The sequence below is a fragment of the Mugil cephalus genome, chromosome 13 (genome assembly GCF_022458985.1).
Source record: "Mugil cephalus isolate CIBA_MC_2020 chromosome 13, CIBA_Mcephalus_1.1, whole genome shotgun sequence".
Taxonomy (NCBI): Eukaryota; Metazoa; Chordata; class Actinopteri; order Mugiliformes; family Mugilidae; genus Mugil; species Mugil cephalus.
The window spans coordinates 15,776,424-15,788,440 of record NC_061782.1 but is presented as its reverse complement, the minus strand read 5'-3'; the positions used below and the strand labels follow the sequence as shown (position 1 = coordinate 15,788,440).

General features: G+C 47.8%; 1 protein-coding gene across 2 annotated transcripts; it reads right to left on the bottom strand.

Annotated features, from left to right (window-relative positions):
• Positions 1-1,288: 1,288 nt before the first annotated feature.
• LOC125018803 (phosphatidylinositol 3,4,5-trisphosphate 3-phosphatase and dual-specificity protein phosphatase PTEN) lies at positions 1,289-11,872 on the bottom strand. Of its 2 annotated transcripts, XM_047603158.1 has the most exons (10): positions 10,914-11,870; positions 6,743-6,827; positions 6,607-6,651; positions 6,463-6,506; positions 5,975-6,213; positions 5,643-5,784; positions 4,112-4,180; positions 3,384-3,550; positions 2,533-2,958; positions 1,289-2,430 (listed from the first exon to the last, which is right to left on the bottom strand). In XM_047603158.1, the coding sequence occupies exons 1-10, from the start codon at positions 10,990-10,992 to the stop codon at positions 2,248-2,250; spliced, it is 1,479 nt and encodes a 492-aa protein (XP_047459114.1). In that variant the 5' UTR covers positions 10,993-11,870; the 3' UTR covers positions 1,289-2,247. The 2 variants fall into 2 exon arrangements, with proteins under 2 accessions (XP_047459114.1, XP_047459115.1); XM_047603159.1 differs by lacking the exon at positions 4,112-4,180 and having other exon boundaries at positions 10,914-11,872.
• Positions 11,873-12,017: the final 145 nt, after the last annotated feature.

The window sequence follows — 12,017 nt, the reverse complement described above, 5'->3', positions numbered from 1 at the left end:
GAAGTCTGGGCCTCTTCCTTCTCTTCAGTCTGCCTGTGGAGAGCTGAGGCATCTCTCTCTGGTCTCTCTCAACCCAGCACACCACATCCATTATTAATCTACCCGAGTCTCTCCCTCCTTCTCGGCTCAGCCAATTACAGCCGGGCCCCTGCGAATGCCTGCCTGTCTCATTTGACGCTGCACTGGTTGGCTTTGATGTCTCTATCAACACCAAAGAGTCTTAATAGAGCAGAGGGGGATTATGTGACAGCCAGCCTCCGGGGGTGTAACATTTTCTTTTTTTTTTTCCGTTTTTTTTTAAAAAATATATATGTTTAATTCATACTTTATTTTATCATCAGGAGACTCTGGGCTATGCTTTAGCCAGGGTCCTGCCACCTTCTTCTCTGCTGTCACAGCGACATGGTTGTTAATCCTGTTACTCTTTCATTTGGGGGAGTCGCACAAGCCTCGAGCAGAGCGGGCTCGTCTGCTCGAGGCCTCGCACTCCTCCCTCCTGGGCTGGTAGCCTTTCCTTCCTCTGCTCATTTCATGTGGAGAACGCCTTGATTAACCAGCAGCAGCCACTCTGCATGCAACGCTGCTGGTTTGGTATGCGAGGCAGCTCTCGGCTCACATACCGAACCAGCGTTTATGTTTTTAATCAAGGTTCAGAGGTCAGTCCGCTTTGAAATCAGAATCACAATGGGAATGTTCTATTGCTTGGCACAAATATCATAAAAGACTGGTTGCATGAAGTTCAACTGCCAGTCAAGTTTGAATGAAAGCAAATAGTTGCCTCTTCAAATGATAACATTTTTCTGCTTCTCAGGCTGCCATTAGCCTGATTTTCTTTTTGCTTGAAGTGGGCACTTAGCCCTCAGGTGAACTTTTTTCTAACAATCTTTCCATCACTTCCCTACCACAGGTTCCACCCGCTATTTGCAGCACTGACCTTTAAAGCAGGAAGTCACTGTTAACGCGGCGCCAACAGCTGCAACGACAACCTGCTTTACAGCATTTTTCTCACAAAGCGTTGTGCACATTTTGCTCCACTTCACACATAGCAAACTTTAGATTACAGGGTCTGGCCGCTGTCGCACTTGAAAACGTGAGTGCGGGTCCCAGCCGCCGACCTAGCTGCCTGATGACGTGCATGTGACAAAACTCATTTTCACTCTGGATGATTTTCATTAGCTGGGGGGGGGGGAGCAAAGGGAGAGCGCATTACATAAACCTCTGATGTAATTTTATGGGCATGACTCAAAGCACTGGGGCACCCCACGCAGAAGACACATCTCAAAGCTGATTTCTTTAAGAAAAGACAACATTGCATACATTTATTAGGGATGGACGCCAATTCCAATACATGCAAATCACCATTGTCCTTTAAATGTAGTGTCGACATTATTGCAAACACTTGTCTCCCTGCTGTTTTGTGTATTATATTTTTATTATCTTAGGATAAAAAAAACATTAACAATTACATGGGATGCCTTGTTCTGCATAATTTAAAACATGTACACAGTGGGAACAGGAATGGCAATGCTTTAGACATCATCACAGCCTCTTCATAACCCCGCCCACCCCCTAACCCACTGCCCGCATGCAGTTTGCACTGCACAAAGGCCAAAAGTCACGTGAGACAGCCTGCAAAGAGCACAAGAAGCATTCACAGTAAAGGAATATAGGAAGGAGGATAGGAGGGAGAGTGGAGGAGGAGGAGGGGAGGGGGGGAGTAAAAGATGAGAGAGGGAGGGGGGGTAGGAGGAGAAGAGAGAGTGAAACAAAGTGACTGCAGCACTGGCCTTGGTTTAGACAGGAGAAGGAGCAGCATAGTCCTAGTATATCATTCTAACTTCTCCCACACTTCAACTCCCGTCTCCTGATTGTGGTACTCTTTCAATTGTCTTTGACACAAAAAAGTTTGTTTATATATGCATGTATATATGTATATACATACGCGCATGTATATATATATAAACACATTTTTATAGCTACAGCACCTTTTCCCATGGGGCAACAGTGTCAATACCTCGCACATGGTACATGGCCGTGCCAAAGAAAAAAAAGAAAAATAAAAAAACAATATATTGGTCAGGATATTTATCTTTTTTTCCCTAAAATTGGCATTTGACATGATGATATTCTATTGCCGTTCTGGGGGAGGGAAGGGACAAAGGTTCTTCTTTTGAGTTTATATTCAAGTTTTCTCCTTTTTTTTTTTTCTGGTGTATAATTTCTTCTTTTTCCTGTTTTAAAAAGAGTTCACACTTTTGTGATTTGCGTGTGCTGCTCTTCGTCAAAAGGTTCATTTTCCGGATCAGAGTCAGTGGTGTCAGAGTATCGATAATGGTCTGGCTCATTGTCGCTAACGTCCGGGGTGACGGATGTCGAAGTGCTACCCTCAGAGTTCGGCTCCTCCACGGTTTTCGTAAAGTACAACTTCACCTGGAAATCAGGACGGCGGACTTTAGCGTGTGCAATGAGAAAATCATGAAACAATATGCATATTAACCAGATCTGAAAACAACAGCCTGTGTCACCACTTACCTTGAAGTTTGGCGAGAAGTAGCGGTTAGCTTTATCCTTATTTGCCTTATCCAGGTCATTTTTAGTGAGCGTCAGGATGAGGTAGTCCCTGTCGCTTTCCCTGTCGCTTTCTTTGACACTGTCCCTGCCAACGCCCCTGCCGATGGACCTGCTTATGTCCCTGCAGCTTTCCCTACCAACGGGCCTGCCAGAATCCCTGCCGGCATCCTTGGGCTCGTTCTGACTCGCGTTCTGCGGCTTGCCCTGGCCTGGTCCCGGTTCCGATCTCGTCCCCGGTTCCAGTCCTGGTCCCGGTTCCGATCTCGGCGGCAGTCCCCCCTGCTGCTGGCTCTCCGAATTGTTCACCGCGCCGTTCTCGATCTTGTCCAGACTCTCCTCCGGTCCGGGAATAAAGAATGTGTTCACCCAAAAATGAAACATTTTGTCCTGGAGGAACAAAGAACAGAAAAAAATAAATTGGGAGGAAAAAGGAACAGAAATCCTTCATAAAAACCAAATCCAATCCACCAAGCGCACATTTGTTTCTTATGAAGATGGTAATATTTACAAGCTACTCACAAAAATAGTCTCATTTTTTTTTTTTTTTTTAAAAAAAAGCTCAGTTACACCCAGTTATTTTAGGAAAACCTGAGCCTTTCGCCCATGTAGCTCTTGCCAAACAGGACTAAATAGTTTGTTTAGTCTATTTTAAGCCATGGGTTAATACACATCTGAGGCAGCGGGACATCAACTCATGCTCCTTCAGTTCAGCCAGGAGATACTCATATGACATTTTTGGTCATGACACGCAAAATGTTGCGAATGAAGCTACAACGACACGTGAAAACAAACAAACAAACAAACAAACAAACCTTCTTCATCATTTTATTCTGTTTATGGAAGAACTCCACTTTAATGTCCCCGCAGACCGGCAGCGGCTGGGGGAACTCGAAGAACATGTGCTTGTCCTCGCGCCTCGTGTGACTGGGGTTCGACGTGTGGATTTTAACTTTAAGTTGGTAGACGACAAACTGCGGATCTGTAAAAAGTGGCGCAGAGGGACGAGGGGTGAGATTTCGTGAAGGGGGGGAGAGGCACAAAGAAGTAGGGAGGAGGAGGAGGAGGAGAGTGAGTGACAGAGGAGCAGAGGGTGAAACCAGGACACAAGGTATCACTTGAGTTTGACAGAAGCACACCACAAAACTCCCCCTCACTGAATAAGTACAAGTGACAAAAACATTAATGATTAATAAAAAAAAATTAAAAAAATTTGAGGAGGAGAAAGGGTTAATTAGCAGTACACAAAATGTAACACCCAAAGAGACCCAGAACCAGAGACACAGGACCCTATTCTGATAGACAGTCACGGTTTGGTCTTGGACCAGCGCCACACGTTGCATTTAGACGTTTTTTTTAACCCTTTCTTGTTCCTGCCAGATAGGAAGGGTGGTGATGTTTGAGGCGACTTCATATTCCTCTAAGCTTTTTCCCACCCTGCTAGGCAACATGTCCACCCCACACTGCTCCCGCCCGCTGGATCTCTGGGGCCTTATAAAAGCAAATGAGTGACATAATAATAATGGATGAAAGGCTCATTTACCCCAATGCCAATTCCCTTTCTTGAAGCCCTGAGGGGTCGGCTCGCTCCTGTTTTTAACGGTACTGTCCCCTTAGAGAGAAAGAAGGAGATTATCACAAACAGGGCCCGGCTGACCTGACAGCGCAGCAGGCACAAACACAGATATTTACATCTACACAGCTTTTCTTAAAAAGAAGAAGAAAAAAAAAAAAAAAAGAAGGAAAGAAAACATATAGTACGAGGCTTTAAAGTGGAGGTGTGCGTCTTCTGTCGTGCGTTGTGAGATGCACAAAGGGGAAGGAACAAAGGGGGAACTTGAGATTGCTGAAAATCAAACGAGAACGAGAGTTGTCTTTTTTGAGAAGCGTGTGATGTGGATGCATTTGTGTCAAACTCCCAATTTGTAATCTCGTGGCGAGCTTAAAACTAAAAAAAAATTAGGGGTGTAAAAAAAAAAAAAAAAAAAAAAAAAAAACAGTGCATGAAGACGTCAAACTCAGAATAGGGCCTTTTTCTTTCAAAGGAAAGAGTTAGCAGGAGGAAGGAGAAGGATCGATACAGTTGAGGCCGCGCAGCACAGTGAGGTGTTAGGGCGCAAAAGCCACAGACGCTGAGAAAGAAGAGGCGCTTTTCTGTGAGCGACGGCTAAAAATGGACAAATTCAGACACAGGGAGAGCACGGCGCCGTGTGACTCAGACACATTTGAGCAGATAAGCAGAATTATTCCGCCATTATTTTATTTTATTTTTCATTTTTTCCCCCCCTCCTCTTCCCCGAGGTTGTAACGGAGCAAAATAAACAGAATTAGCCTAAAAATACACACGCTGGAAAAAATGTGATTAGCTGAAATTTGGAGATAATTAAAAGTGTAACGTACTCCGAGTGGAGCTGCTCTGCGTCTGTGTCACTCTGCCGCCCAAACGGGAGGGGACGACAAATTGTTGCACGCGCGCCATTCGACGACAGTCACACCAGTGCAGCTCCGAGCAAACATGCAGTGATATGTAAATACTCATGATTGAGGGACTGAAACTGTGACTTATTAACACTTAAGTGTGTGTGTAAAACAACAAATCACTGGGCAGAAGATTTAATTCCTCTATTTCTCACTAGTTACTTCCTTGTTAAGCGAGGCACATAAAACCCTTAATGTGGAGTCTGCTGTACAGTCCGAAGCGCTGCCCCGTTTAAAAAGGTGCACTTTGCAACTCGTCTTAATGAAAGAAATAATAAAAAGCTTGTTTTCGTGTGCCAAAGAAGCCAAAAACTACTTTACGGCCATCTCCATTTCTATCAAGCCCGACCGCCTGATTCAGTGCTTTCGCTTAAGTGAGGCAGGCAGAGTCTACGTTATGAGAAGCGACTCAAGGTCCAAAAATACTGCGGCCGCACTCGACTCAGTCTTAAAGCCCCGGCGCAGGTCGGCGCCGCTCTACCGCGGACGGGCGACCCGCTCCGCTCCGCGCCGTTAAAGCGCGGCGTGGGTGAGCCCCGATCGACGCGCGCGCCACACGCCCTTGGTTTTGGAGTCGGGAGGCGAACATGACTCACTGCAGGTGCCCCCGCTGAACATGGGGAGAGTCTCGAACACCATTTTGTGGAAGAGGAGCGCCACCGGCTTGTACTCGAGCTGGTTCTTCAGTAGGTAGCTGTAGTAGTAGACGTAGCGGCGCTGGCTCGGGATCGTTACTCCCTGCGACACAGAGAAGGTGAAGATTAGAGATCTGGAGGTTTTGTTCGGCCAAATTAGCAACACGCGATCATCTTCTCGGCTAAACAGCTACATGTGTTAAAACAGGACCGTAATCTGCTTGACATCATCCCACAAACATCCTCTTTTCTGCGACACAGCTGCCGCGACTTCAACCAGCCTCTGCGCTCACCTTCTTGTCCCTTGTCCTGACTTCTCCGTAAAAGTCGAGTGCTTCCTGCGCCTCCATGAACTTGCCGCGGTGGAGGAGGTAAGCGCAGATCATGACCCCGGTGCGGCCCTTCCCGGCCTTACAGTGGATGGCCGCCACGTGATTGTCGTTCTCGCTGAGCCACTGGTCCAGGTCTTCGCAAAAGGGCTTAATGAGCTCCAGCTGAGGAGGGTTGTGGTCTTCAAAGGGGTACTGTGCAACTGGTGGCGTGACGGGGACGGAGACCCACGCGAAGTTGTAATCAGAGAGGAGGGGGAGGAGGAGGTGGGAGAAGAGAAAACACGGATGCAAACGGGTCAGCAAAGAGAAGACAGAAGAGGAGGACGCGGTCGACATTTTGGGAGATTTTCACAACTTTAGGTTTTCAGGTCGACCTTTTTTTTTTTTTCCCTCTTTCCCTTCTTCTCTCAGAGAGAGGAAGCGTTCACAGAAGATGTAAAGCAGCCTACCTCTGCAGTTAAATTTGGCAGCGTCGTAGTGTCTTTCTGCGCAGCTGAAATGGGAAGAACAAACTCCAGTTAGCGATCGCGCAGAGGAAGTTGCTAAGTAAACAAAGACCAGTTCAGATACAAACAGTTACATGGGACACTTACAGGTTGTAGATTTTGTAATGGTTTTTATGCTTTGAATCCAAAAACCTGTTGGAGGGGGGGAGAAAAAAAGAGGGAATGCAATTAGGAATGAACAAATCAGAAAGACAATACTGGTGGTAAAAGAGGCGTCACTCACCGTACTACATCGTCTATATTGTTTCTGTACACGCCTTCGAGTCTCTCTGCTGGAAAGCCCATAGCGATGATGTTTGGGTAGATATCTGAAGCAAGGGGGGGGAGTCAAGGAAATGTACAAGCATGTCTAGAAAATAATGCATGAAGGCAGGCAACACATCCCAGAGACTCAGATGAGGACGCTTTCAAGGCTAATGCGTTTTAAAAGGCGTAAACGCGGCCGTAAGAGCGCAGCTGCGCGGACGCGGAGACGGTCTCGACCAACGCGAGCGCGTTGTAGTAGCTGCAGCTTTGTCGGAGCGCAGAGGAGGGGCGCCGGTCCGCGTGTTGTGACAGATGGCCTTGACAGTGAGAAGCAGGCAGAGAGAGGACAGGAGTAACGGCCCTCCTGCCTCCACCAGGCCCACATGTGGGTGGCACGGGGAGGAGAGTCGCCGCTCCCTGACCTGACGTTTATTTTTAGAGCCCGAAGTTATATTGGGACGATCGCAAATGTTCGGCTTATCTCTCTTTTGAGCTCCGCCGGGGCCTGATTTGGATATCTGGGAGATTTAATGTATGCACCATGAAGTCAGACGGGTGAAAAAAAAAAAAAAAAAAAAAAAAAAAATGAATAAAAAAAAGTTTCATCGAACAAGAAACGTATTGTGTTACAGGTGCAAGGGGAATTTTTTTTACGAACCACGCGAAGCAAATTCCAGTTTAAATTCAGGTTGCTGCTTCTTCTGCTTCTTCTGCGCAACGTTTCCGTGGTCTAAAGTCAATCGAACCAGGCTCCACAATTCAGCGCGGGGACTGCGACGGAAAATGCCAATTACACGGCGACATACGCGCAATCTCAAAAAGGCACACATCAGCGATACGTCTGCCGCGAAAAGAATAATTCAGTTGGCATCCGTGGCCTCGAGACTTGGCTGCCAACGCCTACCTGTAACTGAAGTCTGCACGTCGCCATAAGCCGTGGGATTTCACACTTTAACCGCTGACTAAAGGGCAACCTTTTCTTACACTTCCTGCGCCACGGTGTCAGAAATAGAAAAACACGAATATTTCTAATTGGACGTGTCTCGTTTCACTTTGAGCAAACCATTGCTTTATTTATTTATTTATTTTTTTTTTACCCGACAAGAGTCAAATCGCTTTTTAACTGCTCAGAAAAATTTGACACACGCGTCTGACTTCGCACGGATGCAAGCACCTGCATATGCAAAAAGACACACTTTCCCATGGCACACTTTGTGTACGCGCTCAGAAAACTGTTGGAATCCCAAACAAGTAGCCGAGGCAAACTGCACGAGCACAGATGCTGCTGAGAAAAACTATGACGAAAACAAACAAAAAAAACAATCACCTTCAACAAAACCTTTTAAGAGCAACAGAATAAACGTCCTAACACAACTTGCATGCTCGACACAGACCTTGATGCATGAATTTAACGAGCCCCGATAGCAAATCTATGGTATTATTTGCATACCGCCGAGCTGCTTCCATGAAGCTCGACACAGTGGACATGCTGTGCTGTGATCCTGTCCATTAATGCCTCAATGGCAATCAGGAGACAAATGCTGGTTTTTCTGTGTTATCTAATGGTGCGCTCCAACCCTGAGACCTACAGGCAAAGTGATCCCGCTATTTTAAGTGTTTTTAAAAAGCTCCACTGCTCCCAGGAGAGCCTCAGCCCAGGGCATGGGGGGGCTTGGTCTCTGCAGCTGGGAGGAAACGCATATGCAGGACCCCTGACGGAAGCTCCAAGTAGAAGGGGAGGGGGGGAAAAAGAAAAAAAAAAAAAAAAAAAAGTAAAATCTGCCATTTCAGGCACGCCTTTTCTTTAAAGCCAGCCCTGCCTCGGCTCTTTGCATACGCCAAATCCACAACTAAGAGTGGGTAGAAAGAGGAGAGTGGGAACCGGCAAAGAGCTAAGTGAGGAGGAGGAGGAGGAGGAGGAGGAGGTGGGGAGGACAGGAAAGGAGGAGAGCTGAGGAAAAGGGGGCAAGCAGAGGGAGGGAGAATTACAGTGGGAGTAGTAAAGAAAAAGAGCAAAGGAGAGGTGGTGGGTTGAGAGGGTAAGAGAGGGAGAGAGCACTCAGACAGCAACGCTGATACAAGATCACTGGCAACTCTATTTTAAGGGCAATTCCCAGAACTGTGATACTGCATTACATAACTGCAGAGAGCCCATATTGTTTTTAGACACCGTGCCAAAAATGATAAAAGGGAGAGTTCGAAAAAGGGCCCACATCTGAACGAGACGAGGCTCCGAGCCGAGGACAGGCGCCACTTTTTAGTGGTGTGCTCCCTTCAACACCTGCACCGAAGCTACAGAGGCACAACACAGGGCCCCGGCATGACATTAAGCCTCACCACATTATACAACCAGGTGAAAGACGCCCGATCAAATGTTGTGATGCTCACGTTTTTTTTGGCATCTGCAGTCACACATACATCACACAGCTGACAGCTCCCCCCCCCCGAAATCACTTCTTCAGTACGTTTCTATCTTTAGTGTCACAACGAGGCAGGTGAGCTAGCGCTCAGCTTTGGATTTCCACTCTTTTAAAAAGGAAACTCGGCGAGTTAATAGCGGCGCCGATAATGACGGGAGCAAAGCGCGTCTATAAATATTAAGGCCTTTTCAATATTTTACATCCTGGAGGGTCACCGTGTCTTACAATCACTTTCATTATAGATTTATGATCGTTCGTTTTCTGTAACCGCTTGTCCTCTAGGGGGGTCGCGAGGGGGGTGGAGCCTATCCCAGCTGTCATTGGGCGAGAAGCCCTGGACAGGTCACGGGTCTAAACTCGGGGATAACACACAGAGAAAGAAACAAACGTTCATACTCACACCTACGGCCAATTTGGAGCCAGCGAACCTAACGAGCGTGTCTGTGGACGGTGGGAGGAAGCCCGGAGAGAACCCACCCGAACGCGGGGAGAACGTGGAAACTCCACGCAGAGAGGCGCCCGGTCGACCCGGATTCAAACCCAGAACCTTCTTGCTGTGAGGCATCAGTGCTAACCACCACCCCACTGCACCGCCCCCACAGATCTGAGTGCGAAACATTTTTTCGAGATTATTTTTAGATGAATAATTTCAGTTTCAGAATAATAATTTGCTCTGTAATAACGCCTCAAAGCTCGAGCTGACATCTGCATAACCACAACCTCCTTAATTTACTCTCAACGTACGACTGAGGACAAAGGGAATTTTTCTCCCCCCTCCTCTTCACATGTACAAAAAATCAAGTCACAGACAATCGATTGGTCACCGAATATCAAAACTCAGAAAGTCAAGTGCACAGCCGTCCTCCCGGCCCGCTCTGCCCCTCTCACGGATTACATTTTTGCATTTCAACCAGCCAGGGTCGACCACATCAGCTGCTAATGTAGTTCATCACAGAGCGCCAACTTCAGCACCAGTTAACCAGGTCAACTGCGAACCGTGGCATGAGGATCAGTCCTGAGACGGGCGCCTCTTAAAACCTGGAAACGAACCACATGCCCCGTAAAGCACGACAGGGACGCTCCCTCCTCGACTTCTCAAAAGGTTTTGTCGAGATCCACCAATTGGTACTCACCCATGCAGGAAACAGGTGAGTGAAGTGAGGTGAGGTGAGGCTGGGGAGGGGAGGGGAGGGTGGTTAGCAAGCGTCAGGGATGCGAGCCTTTGCAGCGATTTGCACATTTCTGTCGAAATAAATCCAGCTGACGAGTTGCACGCCACCACATCTGGATCTACAAGCACAAAGGTGGTGGATCACATACTGACACCGTGTTACAAGCATCACATTATTGTGGTGATACGCTGACTACAATTTGACAACCTCACGCCAGTCATACAGCTTGAGCTTTGAGTTAGATGGCCTTAAAATAAAATTACAAAAACACACACAAACACACAGCAATGTCCAGTAGATCGGGGCTTTCCAGCTCCAATATGACTGGGACATTTGTGCTGCTTTGACAGATCCACCATCTTTATGATCTTTCCAACATGCTGTGGGGCTCCTCTCAGCAACTAGCCAGCCAGCTAACTCTGGTAGCAGGGAAGCTAAGCACCTCACGCTACACCGCTGACATTTCTGCCTCCAGTGCGACTAATCATTGCAATTACCACATCTTACTGACACACGCTCCGAAAGCCGTGAAAATGAGCACCACGGACAAGGATACACGTTAAGTCCAGGTCGAAACCATCCTCCTGGTATCTCCTTTTGTTCCGGCTGACCATTTCTTTTATAATCGCAGCCATTGTAGCAGGTGATAGGAGTCCGTGTGGGGTAAATGTAGATGTCAGGTTTATCTAGTATCGCCCGTCTCCTGTAATATGTCGCAGTCTGTGGGTCTGGATCGTGCAGGTCCTCGTGGGGTCGTGCCACAGCCAGCACAGCTCGCAGTGGTGGCCGCGGGTAGGATTAGAAAGGCTCTTCCTCTGGACCAGAAAGACGGGCCTCGCTCCGCTCCTCCGTGCAGGCCCGACTTTCCCAACCCTGCGATTCGTCTTGCAAACACCCCCGATTAAAATGCATGCAGATGTCCTCGGGAAAAGCCCGTAGATGTGGGACGGCGGCTCAAAGGCGGCTGCCGCGGTGGGCAGCGGAGAAGAGAGAAGTCACCGGTTCTCAAAACCCGTATCCACGGGTTAGCTAATGCTAATGCTACCTCCTTCTCGATCCAAAAGCCTCCTAACGATTCAACATTGTCATCGACCGATTGCCATGAACACATCCGAAAAAAAAGTGACAGGCTCCACCTTATATGTATATAGACTATACACGGATCAGAAGCGTGCACAGGCTGGTTTGACAGTGGTAGTTCCGTCCCGGGGAATCATCTTCTTCTCTTCTTTTCCTTTTTTTTTCCTCGCTGCTCTCGTTGCTCCAGCTGAACGAGTCTCGGGCTCAGGCTCCCATCATGGCCTCCGTCCGTCCCTCCGTCCCTCGGTCCGTCCACCACCGAGCAGCAGGACAAAAAGAAGCTAGAGCAGGCTGGGGTTTCACACACGCATATCCCGCCGCCTCCGTTCGCTAGTCCCCCAGCTAAATCGGCGCGTACGGACGCAGAGGTGCCTAATATCGTTTCAGAAAAATTAACATCCGCCGCCGATAACCGAATGCGTATGTGTGGCTGGTTTAGGGCCACGAAGCGCGACAACTGAGTTATTTCGAGTGTCGTCGGGCGGAAGGATAAAACGTGTCCGCATGTGACGTTCCCTTATGTCAAAGTGATCACGTGTGGCTGTGATTAGGGAAGTTTCCAACATCATGTCACTTTTCG

Coding starts and splice junctions, on each gene's coding strand:
- LOC125018803 (XM_047603158.1), bottom strand. CDS start 10,992: ATGGCTGCGATTATAAAAGAAATGGTCAGCCGGAACAAAAGGAGATAC. Junction 5,785..5,974: donor TCAGGACAAGGGACAAGAAG/GTGAGCGCAGAG, acceptor TCTGTGTCGCAG/GGAGTAACGATCCCGAGCCA. Junction 4,181..5,642: donor GTTCAGCGGGGGCACCTGCA/GTGAGTCATGTT, acceptor TTTCTCTCTAAG/GGGACAGTACCGTTAAAAAC.